Below are 22,845 nucleotides of genomic sequence, written 5' to 3'. Positions count from 1 at the left end.
GTAGTCCTTTGGGATGGCTTTTAACACATTGGAAAGAACTAGTGGGATATGTGATGCAGAAAGCAAGAGGGAGCTTGTTAAGTTCTGTACACAATGGTGGCCACTATATAGACTGGATGGTTTTAAAGGTAGCTAAAGACCTAGCTGAGGATGATTGTAGGACAACACAGGAGGATGTTAAGGATGTATTTCCCCTTCAAGATCCTGGCTGGAATCCCAATGAACAATGGGGACTAAGACAGTTGCAAAGATATCAGAAATTAACAGTAAAAGGGCTGGAAAGAGCAATTCCCAGAACTATAAATTAATCAGCTCTATATGCTATTAAACAAAGTCCTTCTCAAACACCTTCTGAATTTTTAGATCAACTGCGCGATGCAATGTGGAAACATACCAGCCTGGACCCAGGATGGAGTGAAGGAATGCAGTAGCTAATAAATTTGTTTTTACTACAATCCACAGAAGATATCAGGAGGAAGCTCCAGAAGATCAGAGTCCCAGAGAGCCAGAATCTGGAAACCCTGGTGGATGAAGCCTGGAGGGTCTTTAGCAATTGAGAAGAAGGATATAAACAGGGGATGAGAAAATTGGTGGCATTAGTGAAGGAGGGGGAGAAAGAAAAATGTCAGCGAGGTCCACCAAAACGAGGACCACCCCAACTGGGAAGGGATCAATGTGCATTTTGCAAGAGATTTGGACACTGGAAAAATCAGTGTCCAGAAGTAAGAAAAGGAGATGAGCAGAGAAAAGATGATCAGAAAGGAAAGGGGGAGGTTGCTCATGTAAAAGAAGACTGAAGAGGACCGGAGTGCCCTACCCCAGGTGACCCTCTGGTTATAGCTCCCAGTCGAGGGAATAAAGAAGAAGAAGTGGGATTTCTAAGAGATACAGGAGCAACATTTTCAGTGTTGAATAAGGTTCTAATACCTGTGATAGTAAAAGGTTTTAAAAGCTTAGAAAATTCAGGGACTTATAAAGAAAGGTAGGCTTGGCAAGCCCTGGGAAAAGTAGGCCCTGGGAAATGTTAGGCTAAAGATCATGTCAAAGTGCACGTGTGTAGTCAGTAGATGATAAATTGTTAGATGTGATTCGAAATAATTACTGTTTATAGAACAAGAGGAACAATGTTAGGAGGCTGGGGAGAATCACAAGAAATCCATGCCTGGGTAAAAACAATGCATGCAATAGAACAATGGAAGTTTAATAATTAAGATGTAAGTTATATAATGATAGAGTATAAAACATGTTAATTTCAAAACCAAGTCGGGTCAGCTTTGGGTATGTGTACCCCTGACACCCAGAGCTCTTCAATAAAGCACCTTCATATAATCATTCCGTGATTATGTGTGTTCCTGAATGCTAACAGCTCTGTTCCTCTCTTCCAGCCCTTGAAGTTATGGCACACAACATCAGCCCCGCCATCAGAAGCCTGGCAATTCAAAAATTTTATATCCTCCAGGCAGTAGAGAGAACTCAATATTCCATCTTTGGAAACCTGCAAGATCAGCTCCACATGGCATAGAGGACACGGTCTCATCTCTCAGGCCTTGACTGGATGCGCTGCTGGAGCTCTGCTGAGAGCTGATCTGGGAGGCTCTGTCTGCTGGGGCCACCTGAGCCAGCCAGGATTTTATTTTTCTGCAAAATTGTTCTTTCCTTATTTTTGTTTTTGTTTACTATGTAAATATAGGATAGGTTCTAAATATAGACTCCCAAGAGCTTTCTTTTGCTGCCCAAGGTCTGCAGGATACCGGAGAAGAGAGGGAAAAGGGTGCTTGTGCTCAGCAACCTGCCAGAGTGTGCAGTGGTGCAGAGAAAATGGCCAGAAACCCCTTGGCCTTTGGTGGTTCTTCTGAAGGCACAAGCCCTGTCCCAGCCAGGAAGCGCCATCTGTGTCCTCGTGCCCGTGTGGTGCTGGCTGGGTTGCTGAGGGCTCCCAGGTGCCTCTTGATGCAGCTCCTCTGGAGCTCCTGTGGGGCTGCGGCGCTGCTGGCGGGCCACGCTGGGGGAGACCCTGAGGGAACAGGCTGCTGGGAGGCCATGAAGGGATGAGGGGCTGTGGAGGCCCTGACGGGACAAGGCCGTGGGAAGGCACAAGGGGGATGTGTGAGGGAGTGGGTGTCAGGAGACTCCAAGGGGACAGGAGGCCCCTGAGGGGCCGGGGTGGTGGGAAGAGCTGAGGAACTGGGTGTCAGAGGCCATAAGCAGCCCCCGGGCAGCCGCCTGGTTCCTGACACCCGGCTGTTCTGGCGCTTCCCCAAAATGTCTGCCAGGCCTGCAGCAGAAGCCCTTGGGGCTGGGACAGTACACCTCCAGGAGGGTGGGGTCAGCCCGAGGTGTGCTCAGCCTGGGCTGGCTGGGGACATGGAGGGCAGGGGGTGCTGCCAGGCCACGGCCACTGGGTGCCTGCCATAAGGGGCAGTGGGCAGAGGCAGGGCTGGCGGCCAGGCCGGGCCCTCGCGGCTGCCCAGGCCACGCTGCTGTGACCGAGGCCCCCCTGACACAGAGCTCGGGGCCCGCAGAGCTGCTGCCACCATGGGGAGGGCGGCGGTGTCTCCTCCAGCAGGGCTGCCCAGTGGCTGCTGCCCAAGCGGCTCTGGAGCCCACAGAAACAGCAGCAGAGTGTGCACAGGAACAGCAGCAGCCCCAGCGTCGGCACCTGCGAACTGAGGCGTCCGCAGCAGCCGGCTGCCAGACAGGGGGAGGCTGTGGGCACAGCTGCCTTTGGTTTGGCAAAAGGCCTCAGCAGAATTGGCCACAATGGCTTTCTCTTGACTTGCCAGCCTCACAGCAACGCTTGGCAGCTTCAGCTGCAGCCTGTGCCCGTGACTGACTTGGATGGCCGTGCTTGAGGGCGGGCTCGCCTTCCACACTCCGGTGTCCCAAGGCAGCGGCCTTGGTGCCATCGTGACACGGAGAGAGAGAGACTCAGGACATGAGAACACAGGAACAGCCTGTTTGGCTCATTCTTGAGTTTGCTGCTCCTGCCTAAAATAATCATCAGGAATATATGCTGATGTAAAGTTATAGCCGAACACCAAGGACTTTTTCTGTAGTGTCTAAACTAGTGTAGAACTAAAACCTTGTGTGACTGTTCAGAGACTCTAAAATGCAGGGTGAAAATGACAGCTTTGGTTTGTAAGAGTCCTAAAAATTTTGACATATGATTTTTCAAGTCAGGGATTTTAATTCCAATGTGGAAACTACAAAAATATTAAAATTTGTTTTCATTGGCAACCCCTTTGAAATGGCATCAGCACACCTACAGGTGTACTGGGGACAGTACTTGGCAATTCATGGCTTCAGTTGTGGGAGATAAATATTTTGTCTGGGTTCACCCTGAAGTTTAAAGTTTTCCCAGGGCTTTGATTGACTGGTCACTGCAGGTAACTTTAATAAATGCAAAAGGATGTGAGAGCACAATTTCTGGAGAATGTGCACTGGGGATAGAGAGAAAACCTTGAAAACAGTCAGCAGGCTCTGGAAAACTTAAAAAAAATTAAAATTACAAACATAATGTAAAAATAGATGTAGCTCTGTGACTGCTCAAGCAGGATTCTATGTCTGGAGGAAATGTTTGACTTGCATCAGCTGTAACACAGACAGACACGCAGCAACTGGGGCCTTGAACATTTGTGCTACTGCAAACCCCTTCCATGAAAAACATCATTCCAGGAAGGAGCAACATCATCTGACAGATAGCAAGAGTGGCCAGCAATAGCTCCAGGAGCTCCTGCCAAGACCCCTACAGGAAGGAGCCCAGCCCCCAATGCACGTGGGCTTTGGCTTTGGCCCTCTGGCACAGAAACCCCCCAGGGGCACAGGTCTCTGGGGCAGGAGAAGGGCACCAGCACTGCCAGGGCTCGGCTGGGGTGGCAGGTCTGCCTCGGTGGGGACTCTGCCACACCTGCTGATTTCAGTGCTGCCAGGCCCCTGTACAGATTCTGTGCAAGGCCCCGTGCCCTTCCTGCTGCGCCTGCGTCGGCAGCCCTGGGGGCTCCTTCTGCTGCCCTGAGCCTGCAGAGCAGGGCAGTGTTTGCTGATGGTTTGAGGTGTTCCTAAAGATCCTGTCTTAGACACTTTGGGCAAGGGACTCCTTCCAACGTAGGCCACGCTGGGGGGATGGGGCAGAACCAGGAAGGTGGCAGGGCGTGCAAGGGCCGTTAGTGACACGGTGCAGCCTGGTAACCGTGGAATGGAACGGTGGAATGGACAAGAGCTGGCGGTGACAAGACCACACCAGAGTGCCTGGTGCATGCGACGGGACAGGACACGCCAGAGCGGTGCTGTGAGGAGCCCCCACACAGCCCACTCATTAGTGCCTGACCCGGAGCTTTTCCAAGGCGTAATTCCTACAGCTCACATTGTGAGCAGACTGTGGGAATTGGTGAGCCGGAGCTTCCCGATAACATCTGTTTAGAAGGTGCTCCCAAGGCCCGATTTTGTCATGGCGGGCAGATTCTTCAGGCTATTCAGGGTGTTCCGACGGAATAGAAGCACAGACCGTGGAGCTGCCCCAGCAGAACACCCTGAAGAGCCGGAGCAGTTCCAGCAAGGGCAGGATGGTGAGTGGCAGAGCTGGGCCGCAGGGCTGAAGCTGCAGCCAGCTGGGCCCTGCACCACCCCACCCCATCCCATCCCATCCCATCCCATCCCATCCCATCCCATCCCATCCCATCCCATCCCATCCCATCCCATGTGGACATGCCCAAGGACAGGACAGAAGAAGGGCTGGGGCTGACTCCCGCCAGTGACCGTGCTCCATCCCCTGAGCCACCCCAGGGCTGTCCCTGCCTGGGGAGTGCAAGGCTGGGCTGTGTTCTCCGGCCTCTCCCGCAGTCCCTCAGCTCTGGCTGCTCTTTTCCAGATGCAGCCATGGACAAGAGACAAGAGCAGGAGCCTGCCCAGGGCCGCTTCCGCAAAACGCTGAAGGTACCTGCAGCCATCCCCACCTGGGCTGGGCCTGCTGTCACTGCTCGGCCCAGCTCTGCACTTGCAGCACTCCATGGAACATGCCTCTCTTCCCTGTCCTTTCTTCATTCTGCACAGAGGTTCCGCCAGTTCCTGCCAAGTCGGCATAGAAAGATCAGCCCGCTAGGAACTGAGGGCACAGCTGAGCCTGACTCTGGGCTGGAGGAGCTCCAGGCAGAGCCTGATGTCAGCCCAGATTCAGCTGCGCCCTCACAAGACTCGGACGCTGTGGTGAGTGATGACAGGGCAAACTCTGATGTGGTACTGATTGAGGACATGGCCATTCCAAACCCCAGAGAGACTCAGGGCATCACAAATACTGACACTGTGCCCCCTCCCACCATGAGTCATGCACCTAATATGGATTTTTTGGAAAGGGGACTGTTCCTTCTGACCAGCAGGTAGCCAGCCAGGGGCCGGAACTGGAGGTCTCCCAGGATCCTGTGCCCCTTCAAGCCACATCCACAGGGCCCCCTCAGCCTTTGAGGCCAGCAGAGTGTGATGGGACGGTAAGCACTTCTTGGGAGAAGCTGGGGAAGTTGCTGCCTTGGACAGCACTCCAAGTCTTCCCCATTCCTACTCTAGGTGCCAGCTATTGTACGGAGCATCCACCAGCATCTAATGTGCTCCGTTACGGTGGATGCCAGGCTGCCAACTAACATGGTGAAGCTGGCTGAAGAACACCCGGACGATGTGGTGCTGACCCTCCTGCGCTGTGCCCCATCGTGTGACAGGTATGGGGCCCACGTGCCTTGAGAGCTCAGGGCTCAGCGGCCTTTAGGGCCCATCACCCTGCACAGCCGGTCCAATGGGCTCTGCCCAACAGGCAGAGAGGCCCAGGAGCCTCGGGCCCCTCTGTTTCCTGAGGCTGCTGCCAGTGCTCCCTCCCTGCCCCTCAGGGCACTGGGGCTCTGTCACCTGGGACCCCACAGCTACACAGGGCATGGCTCTGTGACTGAGACACCCCTGACACAGAGCTCTGATCCCACAGAGCTGCTGCCATAATGTGGCAAGCCATAGCCTCATCAGGACCAGCAATGGAGAAGGTGCTGCCAACTCTGCTCCATGTGATGGAGAACTGGCCCCTTTGCAGCATCTGCACCTCTGATGAGGACAACAAGGACGTTTTTGCTCTGGCTGTGAGTTTCTGGAACTGGCCTTGCCTGTCCCCTAGGTTGCTTCTCCAGCAGCTCTTCATCCTCTCCTTGCCTCAGGCTGGGCTGAAACCTGGGCTAGGGGCAGGCTCAGGGGGCACCGGGCCCGCTGCTCCCCGTGCATCTCCCCTCGGGCCCTACCCCATGGACGCCTTAGCACTGAGCGCTGTCTTGGTGTGATTCTTTTGCAGGCAACTCTGGTGCTCTGGGTGATTATGCAAGTGCCTCAGAGCCATGAGGCCATGATGCATTATTCCGACTCTCTCTTTGCGGCTCTGCTGTTGCACGTTTTCACCACCACACAGCTGATGCCAGCAGAAGTTGATAACTTCTGGAGAGAATGCCAGGAGCAACACCGCCTTCCCGGAAAACCCAACAGGTGCCAGTCCTCCTGTCCTTCCCATGCCCTTGTGGCTGACACCAGTGCACCCAATGTGACCTGGCCTTTGCTCTGCACACAGCTTTGCAGTGCAGGCCACGAAGGCTCTGCTCTGCTTTCTGCACTATGACAACGAGTTGATGGCCATGGAGCGCAAGTGTGGCTGGGAAACGCTGCTCCATGCTGACACCCAGCACTATGCCGTGGGTCTGTTGGCCAGGTGAGACCCCTTCTCGCCACTGCCTCTGAAATGTGTGCCCTGTGCCCCCCAGGGTGCCCTACCACAGTCCCTGTGGTCCTGGCCAGAGGGCTTTGCCATTGAGGGATGGCTGAGCAGACTAGAGAAGTCTGAGAGGAGGGTTAGCCCAGAAGGAGCCCCATGGTCCCAAAGCACCCATGGTCCCCCCAGGGATGCTGGGGAAAGGCCAGATCTCCATGAGTCATCCCTGGGAGAGGTTTGGCCTCCCCCCACCCCCCACCTCTGTGTCTTGGTGCCATTTCCCCCCTTCCAGGGTGATGCGCCGTGACTTGACGCCCTTGTGTTACCATGTGGCACACAAATTTGTCCGGAGGCTCATCAGGGAGGAGGCACCTTGGGATCTGTCCTCCCTGGCATTCCTTGTGGAGGTGAGCCCCATGGCCAGCACTACCTCACTGAGCTGCCTGCCAGCCCTGTCCCCTTGCATAGCCACAGCTGCCTGGGACGGTGCCCGCGCCCTGTGCTGCTGCCTGGGCCCAGCCCTGTGCAGTTCCAGGCTCCTGCCAGCCGGCTCCTCTGTCACTGCCCTGTGCCTTTCAGGTCCTGGATTGCCTGAACTTGAGTGACTGTGGGTACTGTGTCCTTGAGATCACATCAAAGCACCTGCAGAGCGAGTGCAGGCAGAGGCGTCGCCTGGCGCTCAGAGGCCTCGTGGTGCTCAGCCAGGAACCCTCGATGGTGAGAACGGGGCAGCGGCTGAAGCTGTGCTGGGCAAAGCAGCCCCTTGGGCTGGCTGGGCTTCAGGAGCTGAGGCAGCTGCTCCCAGCCCTCCTGCCTCACCTGCCTCAGTGCTTTGGGACAGGCCTTTGGCCTCTGGGCCCGGCAGCAGCAGGGTGGGGTTGCAGTGCCAGGGCGGTCTTGGCGCTGCAGCCGTTCAGGGCTTCCCAGCACAGCCTTGTGTTCCACACAGGCCACACCTATACGCCGCCTGTGTCAAAGCTTCCTGCAGCTGCTGAGTGACGCAGACGGGGAAGTGGTCGGCATGTCTCTGTCTGTGCTCACAAATGTGCTGAAGAGAAGAAGTCTTCATTTATCAAGGACTGCTGCCCCCAAGCTTGCTGAGCCACTTGTGCTCCTCTTTGACCATGTAAGGCTCTGTGCCCCGGCCACGGGCACTGGCTACTGCCCACACAAACTTTGGGCCTGTGGATTTTCAGGCCTTTGCCCAGATGGGCTGGAGAAGGTGGCGCTGAGATCTTTTCCTCCTTCCTTCCTCCAGGACAAAAGCCACGTGCAGGTGCTCTCCATTCACCTCTTCCGCAATACGATGAACCTGGTACTGGAAGAGGGAAAAACTGCAGTGGAGGGAATTGTGAAGCAGAGCCTGCTCCCGCTCATTTTGCACTGCCACGACGACAACCAGCGCGTGGCTGATGTGAGCTTTTGTGTGATGCTGGTGGACCACTGGGAGGCGGCTGGGCTGCCTCCTGCCCTGCTGCCTCCCAGGCTGCGGCCTCCTCCTGGCCTTGGCACAGGGATGCAACTCCTGTGCCCTGGGCAGCAATGGCATCTCTGCATCTCTCCAGGCCTCCCGGGAAACGCTGCACTGTGCTGCCACCTTCTTAAAGAACACAGAGCTCCTGTGTGTGCTGCCAACAGAGGATCTGTCGAAGATCACCGAATGTGTGGTAAAGGACGGCCTGGAAACCCCAGCCTCAGCCTGGAGAAGCTCCCTGTCCCCGGGGCTCAGTGTGTGGGGCTGGCAGCTGTGGCCCAGTGCTGCACCCATGGGAGCCAGCCTGTGCCTCACACGCTGCTCCCTTCCCTGGGACACACGGGTTCCTCTCCAGGCTCCTGTGGCCCTGAGCCGGGTGCCGATGGAGCCCCAGCCCAGTGGGGCTGCTGCCCGGTGCCTCAGGGCTGGGCGGGCACGGGAGGCCGGGGCTGGCCGCAGGCAGCGCCCGGCCGAGAGGCAGAGCCCGCACCGACCCTTCCCTCCTGCCGCTCTCTGCAGCTGGCACAAGACGAGAGCCGAGCGGCCGAGTACCTGAGCCGGGCTCTGCCATACCTGGACAGCCCACAGGAGTCCCTGCGAGAGGCGGCCGTCAGCTTCATCGGTGAGCCACGAGCCCGGGCTGGCTCCCGGCCCCGCCGCAGCTCGGCCCCGGCCCCGGCTGCTGCTGTCCCGGCAGCGGCACCCGGGCCCGGCGCCCTGGAGCCCCGGCTGCCCTCGGGGCTGCTGCCGGCCTCTGGCAGCCGTGCCCTTGGGCTGAGTCAGGATGCGGCAAGGGCTGGGGCTGAGCCCTGCCGGGGCGGGAGGCCGTGTGGCCCCAGGGCTGGCAGCGCCGCTAGCAGGGAGCTGTGATGCCGGGGCCCTGACAGGCTTTATGTTCCCAGGGATGGCCAGGATGTTCATGAACAAGGGCGCACAAGGAAGAGCTGCAGACCCTCAGTGAGGGTGAGTGAGAGCAGCGGGCTGGCACTGGGGGCTGGCAGGGGGCAGTTGCAATGCCTGGGATGGGAGCTGCAATCCCTGGCCCAGCTGCAGAGTGCTTCGTTCCCTGTCTGGGTGAGGGCAGTGTGGGCAGAGAGCAGAGAGATTTCAGGGACAGGGGTGGGAGTTGTGGCCAGCACCTTCTGGCTGATCCTTTTGTCTAGTTCTCTCTTGTGGCCATTGCAAGAGCCAGGTGGAATGTCCTTGGCAGGAATGTCTCCTAGGATCCCTGCAGATGCATGCCCTGACCGTGCCTCTTGTCCTCTCTCTTCCAGCCACTGAAGCCCCGACAAAGACACCACTCCATCCCACAGGAATCTGAATATCCAAGCTTAGTTTGCCAGTGAACAAGTGTCCCAAGAACAGTAGCAGGAGACACTGAAGAGGACACCACCTCCCAGTGCCACTGGAGATCCAGGCACAGCTGACAACTGGCACAGCTGAGCCTGTGGGATTTTCACGGGGCTTCAGCCCTCTCCCAGCCTGTAGATAGCTCCCTCCAGCCCTCAGACTGTGCCCATCCCCTTTTTTCCCTCTATTCTTCCTCCCTTTTGACAGCTCCTTACCTCCAACCCTCAGTCCATGCCCATCCCCTTCTTTCCCTTTCCAGCTCATCCCTTTGCTTCACCTTGCATTAATAAACAGTTTGCCTTTTTCACTTAACCTGCATCTGTCTGGAGTTGAAGGGACACAAATCCAGAGCACTGTGACACACAGGCCCCTCCTGCCGTTCTCTCCTGCACCGTGTTTTGTGCAGAGACGCAGAGGAAGGAGCGCAGATCAGGCTGGAAAGGTCCCTGTGCTGAAGGCCCGGCTCCACAGCATTGTGGAGTTCAAGGTGTTACTGAAGGCCAGTAGTGGGACAAGGAGCCTGGGTGTGTCAGGGACCAAAGTTGTGTCTAAGGCCCTGCCGTGTTCTGTCCTCTGTTGTGCACGTCAACATGATGGCGAAGAACAGACTTTGAAGGAAACCTTATGGGTTAACTGCTGGGAATTTGACCCTTAAGAGGAACAATGGATTGATCAATTGATGGGAAGTTAACCTGTGAAAGAGGAACAGTATCAATGAGGCTGTTATTGGCATGGTGACCTTACCTCATGTACTGGCCAAGGGTGAGATGACATGGTGACTGGGAAAATTCCACTCCAGGGGAGAAGATAGGAGGCTTGGTTCTGCAGAGGAGAGGCAAGAAGGACAAAATGCACGCCTTTTGATGCAGGGCATGTCCTGAAGGTGCATGGCCTGCCTGCCCCTCCCATTGGAACACCATGCTCCATCTCCTGCCGCTGCCCAGTGGCTTTTCCGCAATCCAGGGGTTGGTAAGTATTATTTGCAACAGCAACTAATAAAATAAGAGTTGCTTTGCAATTTTGTGCACGGGCATCTTCCAGCACCCATGATGTTCTTGGCAATGAGGATGGGATGCCCAGAGCACAAAAACCCATGGTGTTTGGAGCACGTGTGAGTGAAAAATGGACACGTTTGAGTGTGGGTAAGAGAAGAGGGACAGGGTTTGGGCAGTGGAGCGTATGGTTGTGTAATATATGTTGGGATAATTTGTGTTTTATTGTACACATAGAAAATCAAGAATAAAAGCATGTTTTATGTAAAACAAAAACCACAAGCAACTTAAGATTGCAAAAGCAGCTGCTGGAAATCCAGGAATTTGCAAGAGAATGACCCAGAAATTAAGATAATACTTATCTTATCATAAGAGATAATGAGAAGAGCTGGGCCAGCCCAAGCAAAATAAGTGCTCTAAGGACCTGGTGATTAACGCCTGATACCGACCTGATGTGATTCTCCAGGACCATACATCTCTGTGTCGGTTTCCCAAAAAAAACTACACAGACTTAAAAAAAAGCTCACCACGATTCTACATCTCAAAGCCTTCTTCCTGAAAAACCACTCAAACATCATCTCCTTCTCAGAAAACTCATCAGCAGTCCAGCAGCAGAAATAGGAATATGTAACAACACAAGAAAAAGAAAGAAACTGAAACTGCATAGCCTCAAGCTGAAAAAACCTGTATAAAACACCGCTCTCCCAAAGACAAGTTGTGAACTTGTGGGAATCAGTGTGGCAGAGGCTGATTCAGAGTTCACCCATTGCCGATCCCGGGTTCGACGCTGACAGTGATTGTGGTTGTTTCCATAATTCGATTTTACAAATTTTTCAATAAAATCCCTATTGATAAAATGAGGCTGAATTTCATTTGTAACATTCTGAAATGGGAGAGGCTTGGAACCAGGAGAGGCTTGAGTGGCAGAGCCAGTAATGTGCGTAGCATGAGACATAAATTGCGTGTGTGTGCGTGCCCTGAAAGGCCAGAGGAAGTGCGTGTTTGAGACGTGCTATCAGCACAGGGCGAGTGGGGAATCCCAATCTGTGGATTCGCTCTGGGCGACTGCAAGCAGCTAGAGAAGGACAGGGTGATTGGGGTGTGTGTTTGATTGTATGAAACCCCTTTAATAAAATCTCCCCGTCTCCCCGTGGTTGGGTTGTGATAAGCATTTTTGAGGAGATGCCACCATCTACTGACGGGAGTTAAACTGCTGACTGTTACCGTTTCTTAATTAAGCTTACATGCCTAGGAATCAGGGGCCTTGGAGAGCCATGGAGAAAGAATTTCTCTTTTCAAAGAAAGGTTGTGATTGTAACCCTTGGATTGTGTTTTGCTGTGTAGTCTGTCAAGAGCCTTGGCTCTGAAAGGTATTTAGGTGGAGGATCCCCAAGTGGGGACTCTGTTTCCTTTGTAACACAAAAGAGAATAAAGAAAATAAAGCCACCCAGATAGCGATAAAAATCTTACTAGGAACTGGTAAAGTAAGCCATGGCAGCAGTGAGATATTTGAGTTATTAGAGAATGGAATTTTGGGGACCCTAAAGAAACTAATTGACATTCTTAGGGTTGAGTGTGCCCAAGATAATTGGGTACCTGAATATTACGAAGTGAAACTCCAAAGTTGGGATAAAGAAACATTGTGAGAAAAAGAACTTCCAGGATGGGAGCAAATGAGAGTAAAGGAATTCCTAGGAGTAGTCCTTTGGGATGGCTTTTAACACATTGGAAAGAACTAGTGGGATATGTGATGCAGAAAGCAAGAGGGAGCTTGTTAAGTTCTGTACACAATGGTGGCCACTATATAGACTGGATGGTTTTAAAGGTAGCTAAAGACCTAGCTGAGGATGATTGTAGGACAACACAGGAGGATGTTAAGGATGTATTTCCCCTTCAAGATCCTGGCTGGAATCCCAATGAACAAGGGGGACTAAGACAGTTGCAAAGATATCAGAAATTAACAGTAAAAGGGCTGGAAAGAGCAATTCCCAGAACTATCAATTAATCAGCTCTATATGCTATTAAACAAAGTCCTTCTCAAACACCTTCTGAATTTTTAGATCAACTGCGCGATGCAATGTGGAAACATACCAGCCTGGACCCAGGATGGAGTGAAGGAATGCAGTAGCTAATAAATTTGTTTTTACTACAATCCACAGAAGATATCAGGAGGAAGCTCCAGAAGATCAGAGTCCCAGAGAGCCAGAATCTGGAAACCCTGGTGGATGAAGCCTGGAGGGTCTTTAGCAATTGAGAAGAAGGATATAAACAGGGGATGAGAAAATTGGTGGCATTAGTGAAGGAGGGGGAGAAAGAAAAATGTCAGCGAGGTCCACCAAAACGAGGACCACCCCAACTGGGAAGGGATTAATGTGCATTTTGCAAGAGATTTGGACACTGGAAAAATCAGTGTCCAGAAGTAAGAAAAGGAGATGAGCAGAGAAAAGATGATCAGAAAGGAAAGGGGGAGGTTGCTCATGTAAAAGAAGACTGAAGAGGACCGGAGTGCCCTACCCCAGGTGACCCTCTGGTTATAGCTCCCAGTCGAGGGAATAAAGAAGAAGAAGTGGGATTTCTAAGAGATACAGGAGCAACATTTTCAGTGTTGAATAAGGTTCTAATACCTGTGATAGTAAAAGGTTTTAAAAGCTTAGAAAATTCAGGGACTTATAAAGAAAGGTAGGCTTGGCAAGCCCTGGGAAAAGTAGGCCCTGGGAAATGTTAGGCTAAAGATCATGTCAAAGTGCACGTGTGTAGTCAGTAGATGATAAATTGTTAGATGTGATTCGAAATAATTACTGTTTATAGAACAAGAGGAACAATGTTAGGAGGCTGGGGAGAATCACAAGAAATCCATGCCTGGGTAAAAACAATGCATGCAATAGAACAATGGAAGTTTAATAATTAAGATGTAAGTTATATAATGATAGAGTATAAAACATGTTAATTTCAAAACCAAGTCGGGTCAGCTTTGGGTATGTGTACCCCTGACACCCAGAGCTCTTCAATAAAGCACCTTCATATAATCATTCCGTGATTATGTGTGTTCCTGAATGCTAACAGCTCTGTTCCTCTCTTCCAGCCCTTGAAGTTATGGCACACAACATCAGCCCCGCCATCAGAAGCCTGGCAATTCAAAAATTTTATATCCTCCAGGCAGTAGAGAGAACTCAATATTCCATCTTTGGAAACCTGCAAGATCAGCTCCACATGGCATAGAGGACACGGTCTCATCTCTCAGGCCTTGACTGGATGCGCTGCTGGAGCTCTGCTGAGAGCTGATCTGGGAGGCTCTGTCTGCTGGGGCCACCTGAGCCAGCCAGGATTTTATTTTTCTGCAAAATTGTTCTTTCCTTATTTTTGTTTTTGTTTACTATGTAAATATAGGATAGGTTCTAAATATAGACTCCCAAGAGCTTTCTTTTGCTGCCCAAGGTCTGCAGGATACCGGAGAAGAGAGGGAAAAGGGTGCTTGTGCTCAGCAACCTGCCAGAGTGTGCAGTGGTGCAGAGAAAATGGCCAGAAACCCCTTGGCCTTTGGTGGTTCTTCTGAAGGCACAAGCCCTGTCCCAGCCAGGAAGCGCCATCTGTGTCCTCGTGCCCGTGTGGTGCTGGCTGGGTTGCTGAGGGCTCCCAGGTGCCTCTTGATGCAGCTCCTCTGGAGCTCCTGTGGGGCTGCGGCGCTGCTGGCGGGCCACGCTGGGGGAGACCCTGAGGGAACAGGCTGCTGGGAGGCCATGAAGGGATGAGGGGCTGTGGAGGCCCTGACGGGACAAGGCCGTGGGAAGGCACAAGGGGGATGTGTGAGGGAGTGGGTGTCAGGAGACTCCAAGGGGACAGGAGGCCCCTGAGGGGCCGGGGTGGTGGGAAGAGCTGAGGAACTGGGTGTCAGAGGCCATAAGCAGCCCCCGGGCAGCCGCCTGGTTCCTGACACCCGGCTGTTCTGGCGCTTCCCCAAAATGTCTGCCAGGCCTGCAGCAGAAGCCCTTGGGGCTGGGACAGTACACCTCCAGGAGGGTGGGGTCAGCCCGAGGTGTGCTCAGCCTGGGCTGGCTGGGGACATGGAGGGCAGGGGGTGCTGCCAGGCCACGGCCACTGGGTGCCTGCCATAAGGGGCAGTGGGCAGAGGCAGGGCTGGCGGCCAGGCCGGGCCCTCGCGGCTGCCCAGGCCACGCTGCTGTGACCGAGGCCCCCCTGACACAGAGCTCGGGGCCCGCAGAGCTGCTGCCACCATGGGGAGGGCGGCGGTGTCTCCTCCAGCAGGGCTGCCCAGTGGCTGCTGCCCAAGCGGCTCTGGAGCCCACAGAAACAGCAGCAGAGTGTGCACAGGAACAGCAGCAGCCCCAGCGTCGGCACCTGCGAACTGAGGCGTCCGCAGCAGCCGGCTGCCAGACAGGGGGAGGCTGTGGGCACAGCTGCCTTTGGTTTGGCAAAAGGCCTCAGCAGAATTGGCCACAATGGCTTTCTCTTGACTTGCCAGCCTCACAGCAACGCTTGGCAGCTTCAGCTGCAGCCTGTGCCCGTGACTGACTTGGATGGCCGTGCTTGAGGGCGGGCTCGCCTTCCACACTCCGGTGTCCCAAGGCAGCGGCCTTGGTGCCATCGTGACACGGAGAGAGAGAGACTCAGGACATGAGAACACAGGAACAGCCTGTTTGGCTCATTCTTGAGTTTGCTGCTCCTGCCTAAAATAATCATCAGGAATATATGCTGATGTAAAGTTATAGCCGAACACCAAGGACTTTTTCTGTAGTGTCTAAACTAGTGTAGAACTAAAACCTTGTGTGACTGTTCAGAGACTCTAAAATGCAGGGTGAAAATGACAGCTTTGGTTTGTAAGAGTCCTAAAAATTTTGACATATGATTTTTCAAGTCAGGGATTTTAATTCCAATGTGGAAACTACAAAAATATTAAAATTTGTTTTCATTGGCAACCCCTTTGAAATGGCATCAGCACACCTACAGGTGTACTGGGGACAGTACTTGGCAATTCATGGCTTCAGTTGTGGGAGATAAATATTTTGTCTGGGTTCACCCTGAAGTTTAAAGTTTTCCCAGGGCTTTGATTGACTGGTCACTGCAGGTAACTTTAATAAATGCAAAAGGATGTGAGAGCACAATTTCTGGAGAATGTGCACTGGGGATAGAGAGAAAACCTTGAAAACAGTCAGCAGGCTCTGGAAAACTTAAAAAAAATTAAAATTACAAACATAATGTAAAAATAGATGTAGCTCTGTGACTGCTCAAGCAGGATTCTATGTCTGGAGGAAATGTTTGACTTGCATCAGCTGTAACACAGACAGACACGCAGCAACTGGGGCCTTGAACATTTGTGCTACTGCAAACCCCTTCCATGAAAAACATCATTCCAGGAAGGAGCAACATCATCTGACAGATAGCAAGAGTGGCCAGCAATAGCTCCAGGAGCTCCTGCCAAGACCCCTACAGGAAGGAGCCCAGCCCCCAATGCACGTGGGCTTTGGCTTTGGCCCTCTGGCACAGAAACCCCCCAGGGGCACAGGTCTCTGGGGCAGGAGAAGGGCACCAGCACTGCCAGGGCTCGGCTGGGGTGGCAGGTCTGCCTCGGTGGGGACTCTGCCACACCTGCTGATTTCAGTGCTGCCAGGCCCCTGTACAGATTCTGTGCAAGGCCCCGTGCCCTTCCTGCTGCGCCTGCGTCGGCAGCCCTGGGGGCTCCTTCTGCTGCCCTGAGCCTGCAGAGCAGGGCAGTGTTTGCTGATGGTTTGAGGTGTTCCTAAAGATCCTGTCTTAGACACTTTGGGCAAGGGACTCCTTCCAACGTAGGCCACGCTGGGGGGATGGGGCAGAACCAGGAAGGTGGCAGGGTGTGCAAGGGCCGTTAGTGACACGGTGCAGCCTGGTAACCGTGGAATGGAACGGTGGAATGGACAAGAGCTGGCGGTTACAAGACCACACCAGTATGCCTGGTGCATGCGACGGGACAGGACACGCCAGAGCGGTGCTGTGAGGAGCCCCCACACAGCCCACTCATTAGTGCCTGACCCGGAGCTTTTCCAAGGCGTAATTCCTACAGCTCACATTGTGAGCAGACTGTGGGAATTGGTGAGCCGGAGCTTCCCGATAACATCTGTTTAGAAGGTGCTCCCAAGGCCCGATTTTGTCATGGCGGGCAGATTCTTCAGGCTATTCAGGGTGTTCCGACGGAATAGAAGCACAGACCGTGGAGCTGCCCCAGCAGAACACCCTGAAGAGCCGGAGCAGTTCCAGCAAGGGCAGGATGGTGAGTGGCAGAGCTGGGCCGCAGGGCTGAAGCTGCAGCCAGCTGGGCCCTGCACCACCCCACCCCATCCCATCCCATCCCATCCCATCCCATCCCATCCCATCCCATCCCATCCCATCCCATCCCATCCCATCCCATCCCATCCCATCCCATCCCATGTGGACATGCCCAAGGACAGGACAGAAGAAGGGCTGGGGCTGACTCCCGCCAGTGACCGTGCTCCATCCCCTGAGCCACCCCAGGGCTGTCCCTGCCTGGGGAGTGCAAGGCTGGGCTGTGTTCTCCGGCCTCTCCCGCAGTCCCTCAGCTCTGGCTGCTCTTTTCCAGATGCAGCCATGGACAAGAGACAAGAGCAGGAGCCTGCCCAGGGCCGCTTCCGCAAAACGCTGAAGGTACCTGCAGCCATCCCCACCTGGGCTGGGCCTGCTGTCACTGCTCGGCCCAGCTCTGCACTTGCAGCACTCCATGGAACATGCCTCTCTTCCCTGTCCTTTCTTCATTCTGCACAGAGGTTCCGCCAGTTCCTGCCAAGTCGGCATAGAAAGATCAGCCCGCTAGGAACTGAGGGCACAGCTGAGCCTGACTCTGGGCTGGAGGAGCTCCAGGCAGAGCCTGATGTCAGCCCAGATTCAGCTGCGCCCTCACAAGACTCGGACGCTGTGGTGAGTGATGACAGGGCAAACTCTGATGTGGTACTGATTGAGGACATGGCCATTCCAAACCCCAGAGAGACTCAGGGCATCACAAATACTGACACTGTGCCCCCTCCCACCATGAGTCATGCACCTAATATGGATTTTTTGGAAAGGGGACTGTTCCTTCTGACCAGCAGGTAGCCAGCCAGGGGCCGGAACTGGCGGTCTCCCAGGATCCTGTGCCCCTTCAAGCCACATCCACAGGGCCCCCTCAGCCTTTGAGGCCAGCAGAGTGTGATGGGACGGTAAGCACTTCTTGGGAGAAGCTGGGGAAGTTGCTGCCTTGGACAGCACTCCAAGTCTTCCCCATTCCTACTCTAGGTGCCAGCTATTGTACGGAGCATCCACCAGCATCTAATGTGCTCCGTTACGGTGGATGCCAGGCTGCCAACTAACATGGTGAAGCTGGCTGAAGAACACCCGGACGATGTGGTGCTGACCCTCCTGCGCTGTGCCCCATCGTGTGACAGGTATGGGGCCCACGTGCCTTGAGAGCTCAGGGCTCAGCGGCCTTTAGGGCCCATCACCCTGCACAGCCGGTCCAATGGGCTCTGCCCAACAGGCAGAGAGGCCCAGGAGCCTCGGGCCCCTCTGTTTCCTGAGGCTGCTGCCAGTGCTCCCTCCCTGCCCCTCAGGGCACTGGGGCTCTGTCACCTGGGACCCCACAGCTACACAGGGCATGGCTCTGTGACTGAGACACCCCTGACACAGAGCTCTGATCCCACAGAGCTGCTGCCATAATGTGGCAAGCCATAGCCTCATCAGGACCAGCAATGGAGAAGGTGCTGCCAACTCTGCTCCATGTGATGGAGAACTGGCCCCTTTGCAGCATCTGCACCTCTGATGAGGACAACAAGGACGTTTTTGCTCTGGCTGTGAGTTTCTGGAACTGGCCTTGCCTGTCCCCTAGGTTGCTTCTCCAGCAGCTCTTCATCCTCTCCTTGCCTCAGGCTGGGCTGAAACCTGGGCTAGGGGCAGGCTCAGGGGGCACCGGGCCCGCTGCTCCCCGTGCATCTCCCCTCGGGCCCTGCCCCATGGACGCCTTAGCACTGAGCGCTGTCTTGGTGTGATTCTTTTGCAGGCAACTCTGGTGCTCTGGGTGATTATGCAAGTGCCTCAGAGCCATGAGGCCATGATGCATTATTCCGACTCTCTCTTTGCGGCTCTGCTGTTGCACGTTTTCACCACCACACAGCTGATGCCAGCAGAAGTTGATAACTTCTGGAGAGAATGCCAGGAGCAACACCGCCTTCCCGGAAAACCCAACAGGTGCCAGTCCTCCTGTCCTTCCCATGCCCTTGTGGCTGACACCAGTGCACCCAATGTGACCTGGCCTTTGCTCTGCACACAGCTTTGCAGTGCAGGCCACGAAGGCTCTGCTCTGCTTTCTGCACTATGACAACGAGTTGATGGCCATGGAGCGCAAGTGTGGCTGGGAAACGCTGCTCCATGCTGACACCCAGCACTATGCCGTGGGTCTGTTGGCCAGGTGAGACCCCTTCTCGCCACTGCCTCTGAAATGTGTGCCCTGTGCCCCCCAGGGTGCCCTACCACAGTCCCTGTGGTCCTGGCCAGAGGGCTTTGCCATTGAGGGATGGCTGAGCAGACTAGAGAAGTCTGAGAGGAGGGTTAGCCCAGAAGGAGCCCCATGGTCCCAAAGCACCCATGGTCCCCCCAGGGATGCTGGGGAAAGGCCAGATCTCCATGAGTCATCCCTGGGAGAGGTTTGGCCTCCCCCCACCCCCCACCTCTGTGTCTTGGTGCCATTTCCCCCCTTCCAGGGTGATGCGCCGTGACTTGACGCCCTTGTGTTACCATGTGGCACACCAATTTGTCCGGAGGCTCATCAGGGAGGAGGCACCTTGGGATCTGTCCTCCCTGGCATTCCTTGTGGAGGTGAGCCCCATGGCCAGCACTACCTCGCTGAGCTGCCTGCCAGCCCTGTCCCCTTGCATAGCCACAGCTGCCTGGGACGGTGCCCGCGCCCTGTGCTGCTGCCTGGGCCCAGCCCTGTGCAGTTCCAGGCTCCTGCCAGCCGGCTCCTCTGTCACTGCCCTGTGCCTTTCAGGTCCTGGATTGCCTGAACTTGAGTGACTGTGGGTACTGTGTCCTTGAGATCACATCAAAGCACCTGCAGAGCGAGTGCAGGCAGAGGCGTCGCCTGGCGCTCAGAGGCCTCGTGGTGCTCAGCCAGGAACCCTAGATGGTGAGAACGGGGCAGCGGCTGAAGCTGTGCTGGGCAAAGCAGCCCCTTGGGCTGGCTGGGCTTCAGGAGCTGAGGCAGCTGCTCCCAGCCCTCCTGCCTCACCTGCCTCAGTGCTTTGGGACAGGCCTTTGGCCTCTGGGCCCGGCAGCAGCAGGGTGGGGTTGCAGTGCCAGGGCGGTCTTGGCGCTGCAGCCGTTCAGGGCTTCCCAGCACAGCCTTGTGTTCCACACAGGCCACACCTATACGCCGCCTGTGTCAAAGCTTCCTGCAGCTGCTGAGTGACGCAGACGGGGAAGTGGTCGGCATGTCTCTGTCTGTGCTCACAAATGTGCTGAAGAGAAGAAGTCTTCATTTATCAAGGACTGCTGCCCCCAAGCTTGCTGAGCCACTTGTGCTCCTCTTTGACCATGTAAGGCTCTGTGCCCCGGCCACGGGCACTGGCTACTGCCCACACAAACTTTGGGCCTGTGGATTTTCAGGCCTTTGCCCAGATGGGCTGGAGAAGGTGGCGCTGAGATCTTTTCCTCCTTCCTTCCTCCAGGACAAAAGCCACGTGCAGGTGCTCTCCATTCACCTCTTCCGCAATACGATGAACCTGGTACTGGAAGAGGGAAAAAATGCAATGGAGGGAATTGTGAAGCAGAGCCTGCTCCCGCTCATTTTGCACTGCCACGACGACAACCAGCGCGTGGCTGATGTGAGCTTTTGTGTGATGCTGGTGGACCACTGGGAGGCGGCTGGGCTGCCTCCTGCCCTGCTGCCTCCCAGGCTGCGGCCTCCTCCTGGCCTTGGCACAGGGATGCAACTCCTGTGCCCTGGGCAGCAATGGCATCTCTGCATCTCTCCAGGCCTCCCGGGAAACGCTGCACTGTGCTGCCACCTTCTTAAAGAACACAGAGCTCCTGTGTGTGCTGCCAACAGAGGATCTGTCGAAGATCACCGAATGTGTGGTAAAGGACGGCCTGGAAACCCCAGCCTCAGCCTGGAGAAGCTCCCTGTCCCCGGGGCTCAGTGTGTGGGGCTGGCAGCTGTGGCCCAGTGCTGCACCCATGGGAGCCAGCCTGTGCCTCACACGCTGCTCCCTTCCCTGGGACACACGGGTTCCTCTCCAGGCTCCTGTGGCCCTGAGCCGGGTGCCGATGGAGCCCCAGCCCAGTGGGGCTGCTGCCCGGTGCCTCAGGGCTGGGCGGGCACGGGAGGCCGGGGCTGGCCGCAGGCAGCGCCCGGCCGAGAGGCAGAGCCCGCACCGACCCTTCCCTCCTGCCGCTCTCTGCAGCTGGCACAAGACGAGAGCCGAGCGGCCGAGCACCTGAGCCGGGCTCTGCCATACCTGGACAGCCCACAGGAGTCCCTGCGAGAGGCGGCCGTCAGCTTCATCGGTGAGCCACGAGCCCGGGCTGGCTCCCGGCCCCGCCGCAGCTCGGCCCCGGCCCCGGCTGCTGCTGTCCCGGCAGCGGCACCCGGGCCCGGCGCCCTGGAGCCCCGGCTGCCCTCGGGGCTGCTGCCGGCCTCTGGCAGCCGTGCCCTTGGGCTGAGTCAGGATGCGGCAAGGGCTGGGGCTGAGCCCTGCCGGGGCGGGAGGCCGTGTGGCCCCAGGGCTGGCAGCGCCGCTAGCAGGGAGCTGTGATGCCGGGGCCCTGACAGGCTTTATGTTCCCAGGGATGGCCAGGATGTTCATGAACAAGGGCGCACAAGGAAGAGCTGCAGACCCTCAGTGAGGGTGAGTGAGAGCAGCGGGCTGGCACTGGGGGCTCGCAGGGAGCAGTTGCAATGCCTGGGATGGGAGCTGCAATCCCTGGCCCAGCTGCAGAGTGCTTCGTTCCCTGTCTGGTTGAGGGCAGTGTGGGCAGAGAGCAGAGAGATTTCAGGGACAGGGGTGGGAGTTGTGGCCAGCACCTTCTGGCTGATCCTTTTGTCTAGTTCTCTCTTGTGGCCATTGCAAGAGCCAGGTGGAATGTCCTTGGCAGGAATGTCTCCTAGGATCCCTGCAGATGCATGCCCTGACCGTGCCTCTTGTCCTCTCTCTTCCAGCCACTGAAGCCCCGACAAAGACACCACTCCATCCCACAGGAATCTGAATATCCAAGCTTAGTTTGCCAGTGAACAAGTGTCCCAAGAACAGCAGCAGGAGACACTGAAGAGGACACCACCTCCCAGTGCCACTGGAGATCCAGGCACAGCTGACAACTGGCACAGCTGAGCCTGTGGGATTTTCACGGGGCTTCAGCCCTCTCCCAGCCTGTAGATAGCTCCCTCCAGCCCTCAGACTGTGCCCATCCCCTTTTTTCCCTCTATTCTTCCTCCCTTTTGACAGCTCCTTACCTCCAGCCCTCAGTCCATGCCCATCCCCTTCTTTCCCTTTCCAGCTCATCCCTTTGCTTCACCTTGCATTAATAAACAGTTTGCCTTTTTCACTTAACCTGCATCTGTCTGGAGTTGAAGGGACACAAATCCAGAGCACTGTGACACACAGGCCCCTCCTGCCGTTCTCTCCTGCACCGTGTTTTGTGCAGAGACGCAGAGGAAGGAGCGCAGATCAGGCTGGAAAGGTCCCTGTGCTGAAGGCCCGGCTCCACAGCATTGTGGAGTTCAAGGTGTTACTGAAGGCCAGTAGTGGGACAAGGAGCCTGGGTGTGTCAGGGACCAAAGTTGTGTCTAAGGCCCTGCCGTGTTCTGTCCTCTGTTGTGCACGTCAACATGATGGCGAAGAACAGACTTTGAAGGAAACCTTATGGGTTAACTGCTGGGAATTTGACCCTTAAGAGGAACAATGGATTGATCAATTGATGGGAAGTTAACCTGTGAAAGAGGAACAGTAATAATGAGGCTGTTATTGGCATGGTGACCTTACCTCATGTACTGGCCAAGGGTGAGATGACATGGTGACTGGGAAAATTCCACTCCAGGGGAGAAGATAGGAGGCTTGGTTCTGCAGAGGAGAGGCAAGAAGGACAAAATGCACGCCTTTTGATGCAGGGCATGTCCTGAAGGTGCATGGCCTGCCTGCCCCTCCCATTGGAACACCATGCTCCATCTCCTGCCGCTGCCCAGTGGCTTTTCCGCAATCCAGGGGTTGGTAAGTATTATTTGCAACAGCAACTAATAAAATAAGAGTTGCTTTGCAATTTTGTGCACGGGCATC

The 22,845-nt window shown here is 55.3% G+C and overlaps 3 protein-coding genes across 6 annotated transcripts; all 3 read left to right on the top strand.

Moving 5' to 3' along the window:
* Nucleotides 1-2,077: 2,077 nt before the first annotated feature.
* On the top strand, nt 2,078-9,860 carry LOC147652122 (maestro heat-like repeat-containing protein family member 7). Of its 4 annotated transcripts, none has more exons than XM_086896649.1 (16): nt 2,078-4,565; nt 4,868-4,932; nt 5,050-5,202; nt 5,373-5,480; nt 5,557-5,705; nt 5,963-6,110; nt 6,431-6,504; nt 6,587-6,724; nt 7,017-7,131; nt 7,304-7,441; nt 7,674-7,850; nt 7,983-8,138; nt 8,290-8,391; nt 8,718-8,820; nt 9,101-9,161; nt 9,473-9,860. In XM_086896649.1, the coding sequence occupies exons 1-15, from the start codon at nt 4,448-4,450 to the stop codon at nt 9,157-9,159; spliced, it is 1,803 nt and encodes a 600-aa protein (XP_086752775.1). In that variant the 5' UTR covers nt 2,078-4,447; the 3' UTR covers nt 9,160-9,161; nt 9,473-9,860. The 4 variants fall into 4 exon arrangements, with proteins under 4 accessions (XP_086752775.1, XP_086752773.1, XP_086752774.1 ...); XM_086896647.1 differs by having other exon boundaries at nt 6,317-6,504; XM_086896648.1 differs by having other exon boundaries at nt 5,370-5,480.
* A 5,067-nt stretch (nt 9,861-14,927) lies between these two features.
* LOC147652121 (maestro heat-like repeat-containing protein family member 1) lies at nt 14,928-19,700 on the top strand. The gene is made up of 10 exons (XM_086898014.1): nt 14,928-16,802; nt 17,130-17,194; nt 17,312-17,464; nt 17,635-17,742; nt 17,819-17,967; nt 18,225-18,372; nt 18,579-18,766; nt 18,849-18,986; nt 19,279-19,393; nt 19,566-19,700. The coding sequence occupies exons 1-10, from the start codon at nt 16,685-16,687 to the stop codon at nt 19,698-19,700; spliced, it is 1,317 nt and encodes a 438-aa protein (XP_086754140.1). The 5' UTR covers nt 14,928-16,684.
* Nucleotides 19,566-22,122, top strand: LOC147652120 (maestro heat-like repeat-containing protein family member 6). Its single transcript, XM_086897349.1, has 7 exons — nt 19,566-19,703; nt 19,936-20,112; nt 20,245-20,400; nt 20,552-20,653; nt 20,980-21,082; nt 21,363-21,423; nt 21,735-22,122. Exons 1-6 carry the CDS (start codon nt 19,701-19,703, stop codon nt 21,419-21,421), a joined length of 600 nt encoding a protein of 199 aa, XP_086753475.1. The 5' UTR covers nt 19,566-19,700; the 3' UTR covers nt 21,422-21,423; nt 21,735-22,122.
* Nucleotides 22,123-22,845: the final 723 nt, after the last annotated feature.

The sequence above is a fragment of the Cyanistes caeruleus genome, chromosome 7, assembly GCF_971803275.1.
Source record: "Cyanistes caeruleus chromosome 7, bCyaCae1.hap1.1, whole genome shotgun sequence".
NCBI lineage: Eukaryota > Metazoa > Chordata > Aves > Passeriformes > Paridae > Cyanistes > Cyanistes caeruleus.
Note: the sequence above shows the minus strand (reverse complement) of the source record. Positions and strands in the feature narration are given on the sequence as shown.

What these genes read in the sequence shown, in the direction of transcription:
- LOC147652121 (XM_086898014.1), top strand. Translation starts at nt 16,685, where the DNA reads ATGGCGGGCAGATTCTTCAGGCTATTCAGGGTGTTCCGACGGAATAGA. An exon ending in GTTCCAGCAAGGGCAGGATG is followed by an intron (nt 16,803 to 17,129) that starts GTGAGTGGCAGA and finishes GCTCTTTTCCAG; the next exon opens with ATGCAGCCATGGACAAGAGA. An exon ending in GCCGTGGGTCTGTTGGCCAG is followed by an intron (nt 18,987 to 19,278) that starts GTGAGACCCCTT and finishes CCCCCCTTCCAG; the next exon opens with GGTGATGCGCCGTGACTTGA.
- LOC147652120 (XM_086897349.1), top strand. An exon ending in TTGTGCTCCTCTTTGACCAT is followed by an intron (nt 20,113 to 20,244) that starts GTAAGGCTCTGT and finishes TCCTTCCTCCAG; the next exon opens with GACAAAAGCCACGTGCAGGT. An exon ending in CGAAGATCACCGAATGTGTG is followed by an intron (nt 20,654 to 20,979) that starts GTAAAGGACGGC and finishes CGCTCTCTGCAG; the next exon opens with CTGGCACAAGACGAGAGCCG.
- LOC147652122 (XM_086896646.1), top strand. Translation starts at nt 4,448, where the DNA reads ATGGCGGGCAGATTCTTCAGGCTATTCAGGGTGTTCCGACGGAATAGA. An exon ending in CAGCAGAGTGTGATGGGACG is followed by an intron (nt 5,481 to 5,556) that starts GTAAGCACTTCT and finishes TTCCTACTCTAG; the next exon opens with GTGCCAGCTATTGTACGGAG. An exon ending in CCCTGGCATTCCTTGTGGAG is followed by an intron (nt 7,132 to 7,303) that starts GTGAGCCCCATG and finishes TGTGCCTTTCAG; the next exon opens with GTCCTGGATTGCCTGAACTT.